The following is an 18,665-nucleotide window of genomic DNA, read 5'->3' as shown; positions in this document are numbered from 1 at the left end:
GCCAGACTGCATCCACCCCCCCTCTGCCACCAACACCACCTGCTCCAGTCCATCCCCCTCTGCCACCATCCCCTTCTGCCACCGACCCCCTCATACCATGTCTCACCCCCCCCCCCTGCCACCATCACACCCTGCCTCCATCCCCCTCTGCCACCATCACCCCCTGACACCATCCCCCCTCTGCCAGACTGCCTCCATCACACCCTGCCTCCATCCCCCTCTGCCACCATCCCCCCTCTGCCAGACTGCCTCCATCACACCCTGCTTCCATCCCCCTCTGCCATCATCACCCCCTGCCACCATCATACCCTGCCTTCACCCCCTCTGCCACCATCACCCCCTGCCACAATCCCCCTCTGCCACCATCATACCCTGCCTCCACCCCCCTCTGCCTCCACCCCCCTCTGCCAGACTGCCTCCATCCCCCTCTGCCACCAACACCACCTGCTCCAGTCCACCCCCCTCTGCCACCAACACGACCTGCTCCAGTCCACCCCCCTCTGCCACCATCCCCCTCTGCCACCAACACGACCTGCTCCAGTCCATCCCCCTCTGCCACCATCACCATCTGTCACCGTCGGCTGGGCTGTCACTCTATCCCAGACTCCCCCCAGTTCCCGTAGACTCTGGATTGCCTGGTCCTGGATGCAGGGCTCCCCCCTCCATTCCGCCGGCGCGTGCTGCTCAGCCTCCGAGACCTGCTGCTCCAGTCCAGTGCTCCAGATTAGTGTTAGACTTTAAATGTTGGCGCGCCTGGTGGCGGGATGTGCTAATACATCACTCGCCTTGCCACCAGTAAAGCGCGCCAGCGCCGCTCAGCCTCCGTGAGATCCGCCCCCCGCCGGCCGAATAGAGGATCTGCTCGGCAAGCTCCGGAACTGCGCATGCGCAGTTCCAAGCCGGACCGATCATGGCTATTTTTTACTGGCACATTCCCGCTACTACGGACATTTACGGGCGGGGAAAAAAGTGCCCGTTTTTACGGGCTGCCCGTAAAAATATGGGCTGTTGGCAACACTGCTGGGCGTGACTGTGAGCGGAGCTAGCCCAACCTAGCCGAGTACACTCCGCTATCTGTATATGGGCGGTGCTTGGCTCCGCTCAGTCAAGCCCATCCCGGGCGGGACTACGAGAGGAGCTGAAAGTGGCCGAGATACACAGAACCGGCTCTGTGTGTCTCGGCGGCGCCATTTTCAAACTGCAGTGGCACTGGCAAGTCACTGAAGTTTAACTGCAGCCTGAAAATGGGCACTGACAAGGCTGCAAATGGACACTAATAAGGCTGCATTGATGGGCATTTAAATAGAAGTTTTTTTCCTTTAAAACATTTTTTACTTAAAATTCCCTCCTTAACTTGGGGTGCATGGTTTATGCTGATAAATATGGCAATTAAAAAGTCACAAAAAAAAAAAAAAAAAAAAAAAAAAAAAAAAAAAAATGGAAGGAGTCAATAAAAGCTGAATGGAACATACATACCCCACACACGGGTTGCCACGTGTCAGGATTCACCCTGACAGTTCGGGTTTGGAATCATGCGTCCGGGTTTCAGACTGTTACTGTTTGAAACCTGGACACATTATCCACACGGGACTATGACTTCCCAGCAGGGATGCTGGCTGCAGTTGTCTAAGCCAGAAGTGTCTGTCAAACTCTCTCACATTGCCCAGCACTAACACCCCCCCATACAGATGGGAGAGGAATCAGTCTGCTCCTACCCCTCTGTCTGCCCACACTCCAATCCCCAGTGCTGTGCCTCAATAGTGCTGCTTTTTGTTATATAATAACTGTATGCCACTTTCAGTCTGGAGACAGAAAAGTTCAGCTATAAGATCAGAAAGGTTTAGGGTTTTAATGGTAAACCAAGACTACGCAGGCAGAATATAACATTAGCACCCTCTGTTGGTTACTTTTAAAAGCACACTGTAATGCAACAAACTCCCAGCAAGAGGGCGCTATGCAGCAGGCAGTGCTTTGAGAGAGACTACAGCAATCCACCCAAAGTCTAATTAATGCCAAATAAAATTATTGATTTGATCAGACACAATAGAGCTCATTGGATTTTATTTGAAATGTGGTTGAAATTCATTTCTAGTACATGAACTGAGAAAAGCATAATATATGTCTACATGAGCAGCAAGGATGCAGATTGGAGGGAGTTACAAAACAGGATACAAGAATTTTCTCCTCTTCATCCACTATGGTCATTTCACAGATCCTGGATATGGACACGTGGGACAGGCGGCTCCTCTATTTTAGGATTCTTCATTTTAGTGTGATGGACTTGAGCTGGAGGTCCACCACAGACAAGTATGAGATCTCCTCTATGGGAAAGCGGACTGGAAAGGAGAGAGGATTTCCGGTAGGTAATTCTATGATGATCTTGTCTTGCTCAAATTGGAAGCAAACCTACAAGAAAAGAGATGGCACAGTGTCAGCTTGCTGGACAATAAAAAGTCAATGAGTGATGGCCATAGAGACAAAGACTACCACCAAACCGTTCATTTCAACACAAATCTTTCCATAAGATAGATGCATGTAGCTTGTCTTATGTATTGCAGAAAACAGTTAATGGAAAGGGGGAAAAAAAAAAAAAAAAAAAAAATGCACTTCTTTACTGCAATATTTTAGTGACAGGGTCTGGGTGTATCTGTCACCTAGAACAATGACTGAAGCCCTCAGGAGATTAATAGTTGGCTAGTTGAGTCCCTCTATGCCAGCCATAATCATGCAGAGCTCCTTCAGAGGCTTCAAGGGGTTCCTTGAGTGGGGGGTGGATTAACATCCCATTTGATTGTCTGCTTATTTCAGGGCCCACCACCACTTGGCAGGGCCAGCGTCATGACACCAATGATCCTTCTCACTGCCTGCAAGAGTGGCATTTGGGCCACCACTGTAAGTGGAGTATTCTTACCACCAGTTACCAAAAAAGGGGCATTTTTTTTCCACTGAAAAATGAATTGGTTTACCTGAAGATTAAGGGTTTCTCTGTGGCAAAAATGTTGAGAAAGGCTCCTGTATGCCATGCCAGCTACACTACATGCTGAAGGAAAAAAAAAAAAAAAAAAAAAAAAAAAAAAAAAACGTGCCGGAGTGCCATGGCACAGCTGTGCACTGAGGCTCTAGCCTTTGACAGTGTATCCTAGGGGGCAGGGCTTAATGCCAAAAGGGGCTGAGCTTACCATTTGATGTGTGCAAAACAATGGGAATGTTCTGCCTCTCAGTTGGTATTTTCAGTAATACTGTGTCTGTTATCTGCAGATCACCATGAACAAATCATGTCTGCAAAGTATCTTCTGCCTTTTTCTATATGAATAAACCATTTCCTCCAATACATATCTGTTCTGATAAGAGCCCCCCATCTGCCACTGTCCAAGCCATGGCTCCAATACATATGCATCTTTGACCAAGGGTCCCATCTACTATGACTGACTTGGTATAAAATGAGAATAAGTTTGTGGGTCAGTTATTTCATATTCTACCCCATATAGAATTAAGCCTGATCACTTCTGAAGAATTCTGCCCCAGAGATGTATTTAGAGGAACAGGGTTATCAGCGGTAATATCCATTCCCTGAACACCCCCCCCAATCATAAACACATATTGGAATTTACCCCAATCATACCCTTCCATGTATCCTACCCCCAGGACCCACATTGGTCACAGCCTTGTATCCTCCCACCCACCACACTCGTTGGACCTTACCCTTTCTATCTTTCTCCAGTCAATCACATTGCTCCCTTCCCTGCATTCCTCCCCCATTGGTCTCTCCATAACCTTTCCATCATGTTGCTAATGGTGCTTTAGTTCCTGGCCAACCCCTCCCCCCCACACTACTCCTCGGATTGAGCCTTTACAGGGAGCCTTGGCAGCATGATGGAATCCATTGAATCTTCCTATGTGGAAGACTCTCATACTTTATGGAATGAACTAAAGTTGTGATCATCATAGAAAAGCCGATGTACCCTTCACCTAAACCCATCACTGGCTGCCTACTGCACCTTTTACACTATACATTATATGTCCAAAATGAACAGCAATGCTACATTGCCCCATCCAACATTTGTCCTGCCCCTCCCAGTGTAGACATACCGTGGTGTCCGACCCCTCCTGGAAGGGGAAGAAGCTTTCCCTCTGCTCCTCTCCAAAGACATCGTCCACCATAGAGTTCAGGATGATCATTTTCTTAACCTCAAAGATGTCAAATCGAGGGTTAAAGTGTAGCACATAATTCTTCTCATCTGTTCCCAAGTTTATGGCAAACCTAGAAAGACAGAAACAGCAATAATGCTGGCCATACACTATACAGAAAATCGGCCGAAAAATCGTTCGTATGGACACTTCGTTCGTTTTTCGGCAAGTTAGTGGGTACAAATCGATAATCGTTTGTGACGTTTTTGTGGAAAAAAAAAACGAACGGCATGTTTGGAAAATTTCTGCTGAACGTACGATAAATTGCAAGGTTAATGTGTTTCCCGTCCGAACTGCCTGCACTAGGTATATGTAAAAAAACGAACACAAAATTATTTATTCATGTCCACTGAACAGATTATCGGTCATTATATGATGGCACGATCGTTTGCGGTCACGGTCGAACGTTCGTTTTTCGAAAATGGGTTCGGCCGATTTTCTGTATAGTGTATGGCCAGCATTATTCTGCTCAGCTGACCTTGTTGGATATAGTACTCGAGTCATTCACCAGTGGTCCTCCCATGGGTATCAGAGGTACTTCTACCACTTTTAATTCATTAATCTCAAAACTTTAGCTAATTTTTGGAGACTTACATAAAATAGTTTGTTTGACAAACACAAACAAATGGGGTCCTGGAAATACAAATCCCCACATAATATACCTAAAGTGAACCTGCAGTCTGGATATGGACATACGTTATGTATATATTGTAAACAAGTCATAAGTAAGCTTTAAAGCGGGGTTCCACCCAAATTTTGAACAATATCTGTATGTATTCTCTTCCTCGCCTAGATGCTGACATGCCGTTTAAAAAAAAAAAAAATGTAAATCGCCGTAATTACCTTTTATTTTTCTATTCTTCTTTGCACTTCCTGGTTCTCCTCCCGTGGGAGTAGGCGTGTTTCTAGCCTCTCCCAGACTCCTGGGAGCTAGTCTCAGGCTTCCCAGGATGCCACTGAGCATGTGCAGGAAGGAGCGGTGAATGCTGGGAGCACAGCATTCACCACATCCAGGAAATAAATACTTGTGGGCTTCAAATGCCCACAATGAAGATGGAAACCGCCTGCAGTGAATAATAGAAGTTATTCTTTCCGACGAAATCTGACACAGGCGGACATATTACACACAATATGTGAGTATGTAATGCTGAGAAGAAAGGTTTGAGGACAAAAAAAAAAAAAAAAAAAACCACACGATAGATAGGTGGACCCCCGCTTTAAGGCAATCCCTTACTGACATTTGTAGTTGCAGCCACTGTGGAACAATTCATCCTGAAAGTTCATAAGAGAAACAATGAAGTCATTCAAGTCTGGTCTCTGCTCTCCCATCCTAGTAGTGAGAAAAGAGTGATCTGAGGTGACGAGTCACTGCTGGGAGAGGGAGCAGGGCAGTGATGGTGAACCTTGGCACGCCAGATGTTTTGGAACTACATTTCCCATGATGCTCCACTACACTGCAGAGAAGAACTGGGGTAAAGAGTCACTACTAGGAGGGGGAGCTGAACAAGTTATAGCTGAGAAGGTGAGCTGAGCTGGTCAGTCACTGCTGGGAGATGGAGGAGCTGAGAAATCACTACTACTTTGTGCCCTTTCATTCCCTGCTGTCATTCCGACCTCTAACTAGGTATGTGATAGTGACAAAGTACTTTATACTGTAAGTTTGAGGATTCATTTCTCCACAGAGAATGCAGCTACACAGGTTAGTGGGGTCCAAGAGGAGAGAAAGACAACAATGTATGTCAGTTGTCAGATTTCAGATGATGGCTGTTAAGGCAAAACCGTTATATCCAGGATGACATTTTGTCACAATGTAGAAGCACAAATGTTGGAGCTAAATTTGCTCTGAACAAAACAATCTGATGTCAGGTATTATTTGAGGGACCACACACCCCAAATTCCCAGTGAGGGGTCAGTAGGATGAATTGTACACAGAGCACACTTTTCTATGTTATACATTTGGAAAAATTGTATTTACAGAGAGCAGGAAGTATATTATATACCGTATTTATTGGCGTATAACACACATTCATTTTAAGAGGGAAGTTTCAGGAAAAAAAAAAAAAAAAAAAAAAAAAAAAAAAAAAAAAAAACTTAAATTTTAAATAAGGAACTTTGAAGCAAAATAAGGGTCAGTGCCCATCTGCAGCCTCGCCATTGCCATCAGTGCAGACTGATCGATGCCCATCTGCAGCCTAGAGGATACAGGGAGGGGGGCGGGATGAGCACTGACAGATTACATACAGTGAGAATCTCCTATGATAGACAGAACAGTGGTCCAATGGCAATCCCAGGAGACGGGACTTCTTATTACAGAGGCCGTCAAGTAAACAGAAGATTCTCACTGTATGTAATCTGATGGCGCTCGTCCCACCCCCCTCCCTGTCCCCTCCGAGGCAGTTAAAATTGAAGTATTGGCGTATAACACGCACACGCTATTTGCACCCGATTTTCATGGTGAAAAAGTGAGTGTTATACGCCAATAAATACAGTAATAAGTAGCCAAGGCTAGAACCGGGACTTACTGTTTGCAGCCCTCCGGAATGAACACCTTCACCTCTATGGAGTGACCGGGTTTGAGGCTGAATTTATACAAAACAACACCCCGTATAGGAGAAAAGGAGATTATTACACCCTGTATAATAGACATTTAAATGGATGGTTACTGTACTCAGGATAAATTTGGGATTTTCGTGAGTCGCAGCACTTTGTCTGATCCTTTGTGTGGGGGAGGGGGAGGGAGCTCAGACATCCCCAGCAGATCACAAATGTCTTCTAATAACAGATCAATGACTGACAATACATACACGTGATCTCATAGTGTTCATGTCATGTATGCCGGCTGCCCAGACCTTTATATAAGTTATAGTCCTATCTACAGGCAGCCAGACGGTGCCAATTACTGACCGGCATAAGGCCTGCCCAGCATTCATGTTTAGTAATAATTATGTACTTGGTGTGTACAGTATGAAATGAATTCTGGTCAGCATGTTAGTTTGTCATCATGTGTACAAATATCTGATCTGTCTGGAGTATCCCCCCCACCCCCACCTTCCATCCTACATGGAGAGAGGTAATGATCTGACACAATGGAGTAACCCAGAGGGACTGGACATGTCACATCTCAGAATAGGACCATTAGATTTATAAAACTGCACAGCAAATAGTTAATATAATCACATATAAATTAAAAAATAAGGATGGGGAGGTATGGAAACAACGAGACACTAAGAGCAAGCATGGAGGAGGGGAGGGTCTGAGCCATCCCAGTATATACCGTATACTAAGAATACCCAGGAAGGTAGACCCAGCTCTGTGCCAGGATATCAAAATACATTCATCACACCCTAAATAAGTGGAAGGACAAGAACTATAATCCTGACCTACACCCAGCAACCAACCTATGACCACACCACCATCCACAAACAACATTATATGCACCACTGCCCTAACCACTACCACAGCCAGCAACCTACACCAACCTATGTCAACACCCAGCAATATTATTCCCACCACTTCCCACACCCAGCAACCCCACACACTGCACCACTGAACCAACCACTTCCACACAACCCATTTGCAGCTTCCATCGGTGCTCATACTCACATTTTCTGCCATTCTGCTTCCTTATCAGACAAACTTGTGATCAGCTGCACTTCTACCTCTTCATATATAGGAGGTCTGCTGAGGGCGGAGCCAGTCAGGAGGGAGGAGTCACCCCGCCCAGTGCTCCCTGGACTGAGAATTGTTCCAGAAGCGCTCATTACAGAGAATGAATGAAATGTGGATCCGGTGTGACTGAGCATGGGGCGTCCATCGTCACTCTGCTGGGATGTCACCACTCACCACAAACAGCAAGGGGGCAAAAGATGACTATCCTCAAAGTCATTTCTACAACACAAAGGGGGAGATTTACTAAAACTGGAGAGTGCAAAATCTGGTGCAGCTGTGCATGGGAGCCAATCAGCTTCTCACTTCAGCTTCTTCAATTAAGCTTTGCCAAAAAAATCCTGGAAGCTGATTGGTTTCTATGCAGAGCTGCACCAGATTCTCTACTCTCCAGTTTTAGTAAACTGACCCCAAAGTAACAATTTCCATTCCCTGCCCCCCACCTCACATCCCGATACCAACCACTACATCCCCACCAGCAACACTATACTGATACACATGACATCACATGAGACACATGACATCATATGAGACACATGACATCACATGAGACACATGACATCACATGAGACGCATGACATCACATGAGACACATGACATCACATGAGAAGCATAATATCATATGAGATGCATGACATCATATGAAACGCATGGCATCATATTAGACGCATGACATCACATGACATCACATGACACGCAAGAGAAACATAAAAACAAAGATAAGTGACAGCAGAAAATAGATCAAGTGGTTCATCAAGTCTGCTCCTTTTTTAATTGGTTGCCGCCCGCTAGGGTGCCCACGTGTCCCGGTTTGCCTGGGATTATCCTGTAATACACATTTGTGTCCCATATCCTGGGCACCCTCATTCCGGAACAATACTGTATCCCGGAATGAAATAAGGATACACAGCCACCATAATAAATGATTGTCAAACTGATTGGTAGGGCCACCCCACCTCGCGTCTAGCAACCAGTGACGTCACATTTGCAGAGTACTTCAGTATCAGAGGGAGGCCGAGGGAACAAAGCCTCTACCCAGTGCTGCCCTGCGCTCTCCTAGTCCACCCACCACCTCTCCTCCCCCTGGCACGGCAGCAGCAGCAGAGAGAGCAGCATCAGTCATTTCTGACTCCTCCAGTGACCTCTTGGCACCGTTGGTGACTCGGTGGGTGGCGGCATTCTGCAGTGCCAGTGCTGGCTAGCCTTAGATCCACGGCTCAGCTGTTCCTGGCCCAGACTCCCACTGAGTCCCGCTTGCAGTGCATTGCAGCAGCCGGCGTGACATCTCTGACCTCCTCCCTCCTGACTGCCTGAGGTGGGCCCCCACGCTGACCCGCTGCGAGACAGGTAAGTGCTGGGCAGCATCTGATGGGGCACAGTAGCGGCAATTGATGGGCACACTGGCAGCATTTGATGCGGCACAGTAGCGACAATTGATTGGCACACTGGCAGCATCTGATGGGGCACAGTAGCGACAATTGATTGGCACACTGGCAGCATCTGATGGGGCACAGTAGCGGCAATTGATGGGCACACTGGCAGCATTTCATGGGGCACACTGGCGGCAATTGATGAGCACAGTGGCGGCAATTTATGGGTACAGTGGCTGCATTTGATGGCACAGTAGCTGCGTTTGATGGGCACAGTGGCTGCAATTGATGTTTTTTTTAGTTTGTTCGCGCCCCCCCAAAATTTTGAGCACCAACCGCCACTGCTGTCCCCCACTTGTCAGCACCATTCATTACTGTCCCCCACTTGTCAGCACCATTCATTACTGTCCCCCACTTGTCAGTCCCATTCATTACTGTCCCCCACTTGTCAGCACCATTCATTACTGTCCCCCACTTGTCAGCCCCATTCATTACTGTCCCCCACTTGTCAGCCCCATTCATTACTGTCCCCCACTTGTCAGCACCATTCATTACTGTCCCCCACTTGTCAGCCCCATTCATTACTGTCCCCCACTTGTCAGCACCATTCATTACTGTCCCCCACTTGTCAGCACCATTCATTACTGTCCCCCACTTGTCAGCCCCATTCATTACTGTCCCCCACTTGTCAGCCCCATTCATTACTGTCCCCCACTTGTCAGCCCCATTCATTACTGTCCCCCACTTGTCAGCACCATTCATTACTGTCCCCCACTTGTCAGCCCCATTCATTACTGTCCCCCACTTGTCAGCCCCATTCATTACTGTCCCCCACTTGTCAGCACCATTCATTACTGTCCCCCACTTGTCAGCACCATTCATTACTGTCCCCCACTTGTCAGCCCCATTCATTACTGTCCCCCACTTGTCAGCACCATTCATTACTGTCCCCCACTTGTCAGCCCCATTCATTACTGTCCCCCACTTGTCAGCACCATTCATTACTGTCCCCCACTTGTCAGCACCATTCATTACTGTCCCCCACTTGTCAGCTTCATGTATTACTGTCACAGTAATACACAAAGCTGACAAGTGGGAGATTTGAAGGTGATACAGGGGAACAACAACTAAGGGGACAATAATGAAGGAGAAGGTGATACAAATGAGGGACAGTAAAGAAGCCGACAAGTGAGGGGATATGAAGGTAACACAGGGGAACGATTGAGAGAAACGGTAATGAAGGTGACACAGGGAACGGAGGGGACGCTAATAAAGGTGACACAGGGAACGGAGGGGACGCTAATAAAGGTGACACACAGGGAACTGAGAGGACATTGATGAAGTGAATTGAACTAAGTGACTTAATTAAAAAAAAGTATCAAAAATCATCTTTTTTTGGGTGGGCATGGGTGGGGGGGTGTCCCTGAATGGCAGTTTGGAAATGTGGTTACCCTACCGTCTGCCCACCGTCAAATGACGGCGGGCGGTGCTGCTCTTGTTCTGGGATGCCATCATATGACCTCGCCTCACACTGACAGAGTGTGTGGTGAGGAGAGCTGATCAGCGGCATCTCCACACAGGGGGACATTTAGGAATGTAATCAGGGCACTGATCATCAGTGCCCTGATTACAATAGTGAAAAACAGTGTCATAAATCAGTGCCCACCAATGCCACCAATCAATGTCTATTAGCGGTGCCAGTCAGTGCTTGCAATCAGGCCGCCTATCAGTGCTGCCCATCAATGGCCATTGCTGCTGTCAATCAAAGCCCATCAGTGCCCATCAGTGCCCATCAGTACCGCCTATCCGTGCCACCTATCAGTGCCCACCAGTGCCGCCTATTAATGCCTACTAGTGCCACCTATTAGTGCCCACCAGTGCCGCCTAACAGTGCCCATCAGTGCTGCCTAACAGTGCTCATCAGTGGCACATATCAACGCCACCTATCAGTGCCCATAAGTTCGACATATTAGTGTCTCCTCATCAGTGCCGCCTCATCAGTGCCCATAAGTGCCATCTCATCAATGCCCTCTAGTTCAGCCTATCAGTGCCCATCAGTGCCGCCTCATCAGCGTACATTAGTGAAGATGAAAAATTACTGTTACAAAAAAAGTGAAAAACATTTTTTTTTCTAAATTTTTGGTCTTTTTTTGTAAAAAATAAAAAAAACCAGCAGTGATTAAATACCACCAAAAGAAAGCTCTATTGGTGTGTTTGGGTACAGTGTAGCATGACCGCGCAATTGTCATTCAATTTGCGACAATGCTGAAAGCTGAAAAATAGCCTGGGCAGGAAGGGGGTGTAAATGCCCTGTAGGCAAGTGGTTACATATATAACTTTTTTGTCTGAGTTTAGATCTCTGTTTGTCCCAATCATGTTTGAAGCCATTTCCTGCTGACGGACTCACTACCTCTGCTGGAGGTCTATTCCGAGCATCAACTACCCTTTCAGTAAAATATTCCTTCCTAAGATGTTTGGAACTTTCCTCCAGTTAGTTGGAGGTCATGTCCCGTGTTCTTCATCTTGGCTTCATATTGGAAATCCCGCCCTCTAGATCCTTATTCACCCTCTTGATGTATTTTAATGTTCTGGTCATGTCCATCCTTTCCCTTATTTCCTCCAGACTGTACATTTTAAAGTAGAACTATAGGTACAACATTTTGTTTCATCTTGGATAGAATAAGGGAGGGTTATATAACTCCTGTCAGATTTTTAATTTTTCTTTCTTGGTGCCTCCATGGCAGCATACATGTGATAGAGCTCCGCCTTCAGGATTAGTGAATAGCATAAATTGAAGGGCATAGCCCCTCCCCCAACATTAATTCTCCTTTTTTTCCTCATACCTCTGGAACTGGTGAAGAGTAGCAGGACGTCTATCGGCAGAGTCCGCCAGGTTAAGCCTCTCCCATGCGCAGTCCCTGTTCTTGGGCCGTTATTAGCGCTGATAAGACTGGGAACCCCTTCTGAGGATCTTTTGGGGTCTTGCAGAGTTTCCTCATAAGAACGCAGTCTGCTGGTGTTTCAAAAATAAACGAATGATTGGTGAAGGCAGCAGGAGGATCAGCTTTTCCGGTTCCTTGGTCAGGTTTGATTCCCTCTCTTTCGTTCTTTAAAATAAAAGATGTGAAGGCAGAAAAAGTAATAGCTGGTGCATTTACATAAGAAAGTAAAATTTGTCTCCTTTAAGATGTTTTATTCCTGGTTCCCGGGCTTTGTATCTTCTTTTTCTTAAAAGCTGTATTGTACCCTTAGATTAGGGTTCCTACCATGTCCTTAGTTTATTTCCTCTCCCCACTTGCGATACGAGCGGTGGTGAGAGAGGGGGTACAGCGGCGTCTCTCCTGTATGATCGCGGTGTGTTCCGGGTCTCTGGGTGCCTGCGCAGCCCGGAATACACGGCGGCTACTGTTGTCAGTGGGATCATCTGGTAGACTGTACTGCGCTTGCGTGCGTGCAGGCGCACGTGACTCTGAAGCCTTGGCCGCCATCTTTGTTGAGGGAAAAAGGTCTCCATATCAGTATAGGTTGCCAGGAAGGGGTTGGTTGTGATTGATTAATTGATTAGGTGATTCCCACCCTCTCTTCCTTTAATGTTGGCTCATTTTGGAGCTCAGGGCTGCTCGTCTTAGCCAGTGTGTGCCCTGCAGCTCAGAAATTTCTTTTTTTTCCCAGCTAAAGGTATGGTTCATCCTTTTCATTACTTCGCTGGTATGGGATTTGTTTGATTTATTTTTTTTTCTCTTTTGGGTTCTATTCTGTTTCTTTTCCTATTTCTACAGCTGATCCTCCTGCCCATTTCACCATGAGCCATTTGTCTGACAGTCAAGATCCTCTTGTATCCAATAGGTATGGGACCACCTATATGTGAGTATTAAAAAAAAAAGAGTGCGCCACTTTTAATCAAACCCTGTTTGCTGCAGCCCTGTACCTGCCAAGCGGTACAGAAAGTCTTCAAGATGCTATGATAATGGTGACAGCTCTGAGCGAGAGTCACATTCTTCACGTCATAAGTCTTCCAGGAGATCTGGGTCTAGAAGACGTCATCACTCTCCCTCACCCCCATCTGGAGGGTTAAACAAGAAGTGTTGAGCATGTGGCGCTGTACCACTCTCTGATAAATTGGTCTGTAAGGATTGTTTCAGGGAATACGCAGCCAATCGAGAGCTAGAAAGCCACCAGGTGGTAGATCTGCTCATGCAACTTTTCAGGCTGTTCAGGCTCAAGGCCTAGACCCCGACACTCCGGGTCCTTCATTGGGCAATAACCCACTACCTACTTCAGGAAGCACAGCCAGACACTCTTCCCCTGAGGATCCTTCAGGGGAGTCATTGGAGGAAGCTGAACCATCGGCTTTCATTTTTTTTCCTTGGTCCAACCATTTGTTGAGGCAATCTAGCCGCAGGAGTAGTCTGCTGACCTGCCATTGCATTGACATCTGTGTTTCCAATGCCATTAGGTCATGGACAGAGAACAGGGGCAGCCCTCCGCCAGGATGTCCCCAAGGACGATATAATCAAGGCTCTGGAGGAGCTTAAGTGGGCAGTAGATTTTGTGGTGGAAGCAGCTATTGATACAGACCACTGTTCGGCCAACTCAATGCTTCACTCAGTCATAGCAAAAAGGGCCCTATGGCTGAAGCCATTGACTGCTGATCTTGCGTCCAAAATAAAATTGGTGCAAGATTCCGTTTGATGGCAAATTCCTCTTCAGAGAAAGGCTGGATAAAGCAATTTCCTGAGTAACAGGAGGAAAGTCAGGCTTGCTTCCTCAGGACTAGAGGGTCTGGAGAAAAAGAAATTATGCATCTCGCTTCCAGCAATCAAGCTTCAGAGATTTTAGGCAAACTCGTCCCTTTTAAGGACAACAAGAGGTCATGGCGAGGCACTCAGTCTTACTTTCTGGGTGCCAGAAAAAACAAGACTCTCATTGCTCCCCAGGAGGAGACGAAGTCTTTTTGACGTCAAAGGGGTGGAGACGCCCCCAGTAGGAGCCAGGGTAAAACCTTTTTTACCAGTCTGGGCTGCCAGGTGCCAGAACCAATGGGTCCTATCAACAATTCGGCATGAACATTTCTGGATTTTCTGTCATCAGCCTCCACACACTTCCTTCAAGGAAACCCAGGTTCTGGCCTACCTGGAGAAAGCTCTGTCCTTAGGAGGGTTTATGAAGTTGCTTCAGCTTCAGGGGGCAGAAGTACCTGTCCCTCCATTGGATGGAGAGACTCAACAAATACATTAATCTCAAGAGTTTCAAGATGAAGTCACTGCAGACAATCATTCAGGTCATACAACCAGGACAACCAGGAGATTGGTTGATATCATTAGACCTGCAGGACGCCTACTTTCATGTCCTTATCCTACCATATTTCCAAAAATATCTAAGGTTCGCAGTGGGTCATGTCCACCTGCTATTCCAGGCTCTACCTTTCGGGCTGTGAACCTCCCCTTGGGTGTTTACAAAGGTGCTAATATCTGTCTTGGCCCCTCTAAGGGAGAGAGGGCTAAGAATTTACCACTATCTGGACGACATCCTATTGTTATCAAACAATTAGGATCAACTTATAGCCCCCAGAGAGATACTTCTACAGTCGTTGTCAGATCTAGGTTGGTTGGTGAATTACCGGAAGAGCCAGCTGATCCCAACACAACAAATGGTCTACCTAGGAGCAATGTTCAATACAGATCCGGCCACAGTTTCTTTACCTCAATAGAAGATGGAGGGCATCATTCAAAAGATGTTGAAGACTTTACAGAAGTCCCACTTGTCAGCTTTACAATGTCCGAGCCTCATAGGCATGATGTCTTCTTGTATTCCTATGGTCCCATGCTCTCACTGGCATCTGAGACACTTCCAGACAGGTTTTCTAGCACAATGGAAAAAGCAACATCCATCCCAGACAATTCTGTTATCAACCCTGATGTCCAGAAGCTTGCACTATTAGACCAGGCTGGAAAATCTCTCCCGTTCCCATAATCTGGGTTCCAACTCTTGAACCACAATTACTTCAGTTGGGGGTGGTCAGGGGTGGGGTGCCTATTGCAGAGAAGTCAGGATCCAGGGGAGATGGTCCTTTCCCACCAGGGGGATAGTATCCAATGTACTGGAGATCAGAGCAGCTTTTTTAGCTTTACTTCATTTGCACCCCAAATCAAGGGATAGAGGGCGCTTCTGCACCTGGACAACAAAGCTGCAGTTTCCTATCTTAAGAAACAGGGGGGCACCCACAGCCAGACGCTTCTGAGAGAAGTGGAACCCATAATAATTTGGGCCAAAAGGAATCTGGTGGACCTCAGAGCGATATATCTCCCAGGAAAGATAAACACAGAAGCAGACATCTTGTCGAGGAGATTTTGGGACAAGAACGAGTGGTCACTCCACCCCGTGTGTTCGATCAGATTTCCCATCTATGGCAAGACCCCACAAGTGGACCTCTTTGCTTCCAGGAGAATTCCAAATTCAGGAGATTCTTTTCTCAACTGCCACACCCACAAGCGGAGGGAGTAGACGCATCATCATGCCTTTGGGACTTCAAGATGGCTTATGCCTTTCCTGCTCATCCGCTCATATCAAAGTTTCTCCACAGACTCCTAAGGGAACCAGTTCAAGTTCTGTCAGTATTGCCTTACTGGCCATGGTTTCCCCTAGCCTTGCACCTCAGTGTGAATCCTCCTATAAAGATTCCCCCATTCCCGCAGTTGTTAACCCAGGGCAGGCTAATCCATCCAGACTCACAAAAGCTGGATCTTTAAGTATGGTGGTTGAAAGGAGGAGTTAATTTGAATTTGAGATGTTAGGATGTTCCCAGGAAGTTATATCCACCTTGCCCAGAAACCAGCAACCAATATATGCTAAGGTTTGGGACAAGTTCCTAACTTACGCCACAGGAAAGGGTTTTGATCCAGTCTCTCTGACAACTGTTGATATTTTGAGCTTTCTTCAAACAGGTTTCGGTTTGGGCCTCAGCCAGAGTTCCCTTAAAATTCAAGTGTCTGAAATCTCAGCAGCAACCAACACATGGTGGGCTAAAGATCCTATAATGGTCACATTTCTCAAGGGTGTACTGAAGATGCGGCCTCCAACCAGGCGTTCCTTTCCAAAATGGGGTCGTCCCCTGATAATAGGGATGAGCTTCGAGTTCGAGTCGAACTCATGTTCGACTCGAACATCGGCTGTTCGCAAGTTCACCGAACAGCGAACAATTTGGGGTGTTCGCGGCAAATTCGAATGCCGTGGAATACCCTTTAAAAGTCTATGGGAGAAATCAAAAGTGCTAATTTTAAAGGCTTATATGCAAGTTATTGTCATAAAAAGTGTTTGGGGACCTGGGTCCTGCCCCAGGGGACATGGATCAATGCAAAAAAAAGTTTTAAAAACGGCCGTTTTTTCAGGAGCAGTGATTTTAATAATTTTAAAGTCAAACAATAAAAGTGTAATATCCCTTTAAATTTTGTAGCTGGGGGGTGTCTATAGTATGCCTGTAAAGGGGCACATGTTTCCCGTGTTTAGAACAGTCTGACAGCAAAATGACATTTCAAAGGAAGTTCATTGATAAAAACGGCATGGAAATTCCCCACAGGGGAACCCCAAACCAAAATTAAAAAAAAAAATGATGTGGGGGTCCCCCTAAATTCCATACCAGGCCCTTCAGGTCTGGTATGGATATTAAGGGGAACCCCGGCCAAAATTAAAAAAAAAAATGTCGTGGGGGGTCCCCCTAAATTCCATACCAGACCGATATTAAGGGGAACCCTGCGCCAAAATTTAAAAAAAAAAACAGCGTGGGGTCCCCCAAAAATCCATACCAGACCATTATCCGAGCACGCAACCTGGCAGGCCACAGGAAAAGAGGGGGGACGAGAGAGCCCCCCTCCTGAACTGTACCAGGCCACATGCCCTCAACATTGGGAGGGTGCTTTGGGGTAGCCCTCCAAAACACCTTGTCCCCATGTTGATGAGGACAAGGGCCTCATCCCCACAACCCTGGCTGGTGGTTGTGGGGGTCTGCAGGCGGGGGGCTTATCAGAATCTGGAAGCCCCCTTTAACAAGGGGACCCCCAGATCCCGGCCCTCCCCCTGTGTGAAAATGTAAAGGGGTACACCATTTCACTAAAAAAGTGTCAAAAATGTTAAAAATGACAAGAGACAGTTTTTGACAATTCCTTTATTTAAATGCATCTTCTTTCTTCTATCTTCCTTCATCTTCTTCTTCTGGTTCTTCCTCTGGTGTTCTCATCCAGCATCTCCTCTGCGGCATTTTCTTCCCTTCTTCTCCTCAGGCCGCTCCACATCCATGGCAATGAGGGAGGCTCCCGCTCTTCTCTTCTTCATCTTCTTCTCCGGGCCGCTCCGCATCCATGGCATGGAGGGAGTCTCCCGCTGTGTGATGCTTCTCCTCTTCTGATGGTTCTTAAATAACAGGGGGGCGGGGCCAACTGGTGATCCCGCCCCCCTCTGATGCATGGGACATGACGGGACTTCCCTGTGGCATTCCCCGTGACGTCACAGGGAAGTCCCGTCAAGTCACCGTGCGCCAGAAGGGGGTGGGGTCACCAGGTGGCCCCGCCCCCCGTTATTTAAGAACCGTCAGAAGAGTAGAAGCGTCACACAGTGGGAGCCTCCCTCCATGCCATGGATGCAGAGCGGCCCGGAGAAAAAGATGAAGAAGAGAAGATGAAGAAGAGAAGAAGATGAAGAGAAGAAGATGAAGAAGAGAAGAAGATGAAGAAGAGAAGAAGATTAAGAGAAGAGTGGGAGCCTCCCTCCATGCCATGGATGCGGAGCGGCCCGAGGAGAAGAAGGGAAGAAGAGGCCACGGAGGAGATGCTGGACGAGAACACCAGAGGAAGAACCAGAAGAAGAAGAAAGAAGAAAGAAGAAGCATTTAAATAAAGTAATTGTCAAAAACTGTCTCTTTTTTAACATCTTTGACAGTTTTTTGGTGAAATGGTATGGGTACTTTTGTACCCCCTTACCATTTCACACAGGGGGGAGGGCCGGGATCTGGGGGTCTCCTTGTTAAAGGGGGCTTCCAGATTCTGATAAGCCCCCCACCCGCAGACCCCCACAACCACCAGCTACCCCAAAGCACCCTCCCAATGTTGAGGGCATGTGGCCTGGTACAGTTCAGGAGGGTGGCCACTCTCTCATCCCCCCTCTTTTCCTGCGGCCTGCCAGGTTGCGTTCTTGGATAAGGGTCTGGTATGGATTTTTGGGGGGACTCTACGCCATTTTTTTTTTTATTTTGGCCGGGGTTCCCCTTAAATGAAGGGTCTGGTATGGAATTTAGGGGGACCCCCACATCATTTTTTCTTATTATTTTGGCCGGGGTTCCCCTTAATAATCATACCAGACCTGAAAGGCCTGGTATGGAATTTAGGGGACCCCCACGTCCGTCATTTTTTTTTTTTAAATTTTGGTTCGGGGTTCCCCTGTGGGGAATTC

At 47.1% G+C, this 18,665-nt stretch overlaps 1 protein-coding gene across 1 annotated transcript; it reads right to left on the bottom strand.

Annotated features, from left to right (window-relative positions):
- Positions 1-2,135: 2,135 nt before the first annotated feature.
- Positions 2,136-7,803, bottom strand: LOC141102493 (galectin-1-like). The gene is made up of 4 exons (XM_073591433.1): positions 7,792-7,803; positions 6,711-6,820; positions 4,090-4,261; positions 2,136-2,406 (listed from the first exon to the last, which is right to left on the bottom strand). The coding sequence occupies exons 1-4, from the start codon at positions 7,801-7,803 to the stop codon at positions 2,263-2,265; spliced, it is 438 nt and encodes a 145-aa protein (XP_073447534.1). The 3' UTR covers positions 2,136-2,262.
- Between the last annotated feature and the right edge of the window lie 10,862 nt (positions 7,804-18,665).

The sequence above is a fragment of the Aquarana catesbeiana genome, linkage group LG07 (assembly GCF_042186555.1).
Source record: "Aquarana catesbeiana isolate 2022-GZ linkage group LG07, ASM4218655v1, whole genome shotgun sequence".
Taxonomy (NCBI): Eukaryota; Metazoa; Chordata; class Amphibia; order Anura; family Ranidae; genus Aquarana; species Aquarana catesbeiana.
The sequence above is the reverse complement of the archived record's forward strand: the minus strand, read 5'-3'. Positions and strand labels throughout refer to the sequence as shown.

Coding starts and splice junctions, on each gene's coding strand:
- LOC141102493 (XM_073591433.1), bottom strand. Junction 4,262..6,710: donor ATTCCGGAGGGCTGCAAACA/GTAAGTCCCGGT, acceptor CTGTCTTTCTAG/GTTTGCCATAAACTTGGGAA. Junction 2,407..4,089: donor AGGAGGGGTCGGACACCACG/GTATGTCTACAC, acceptor CTTTTCTTGTAG/GTTTGCTTCCAATTTGAGCA.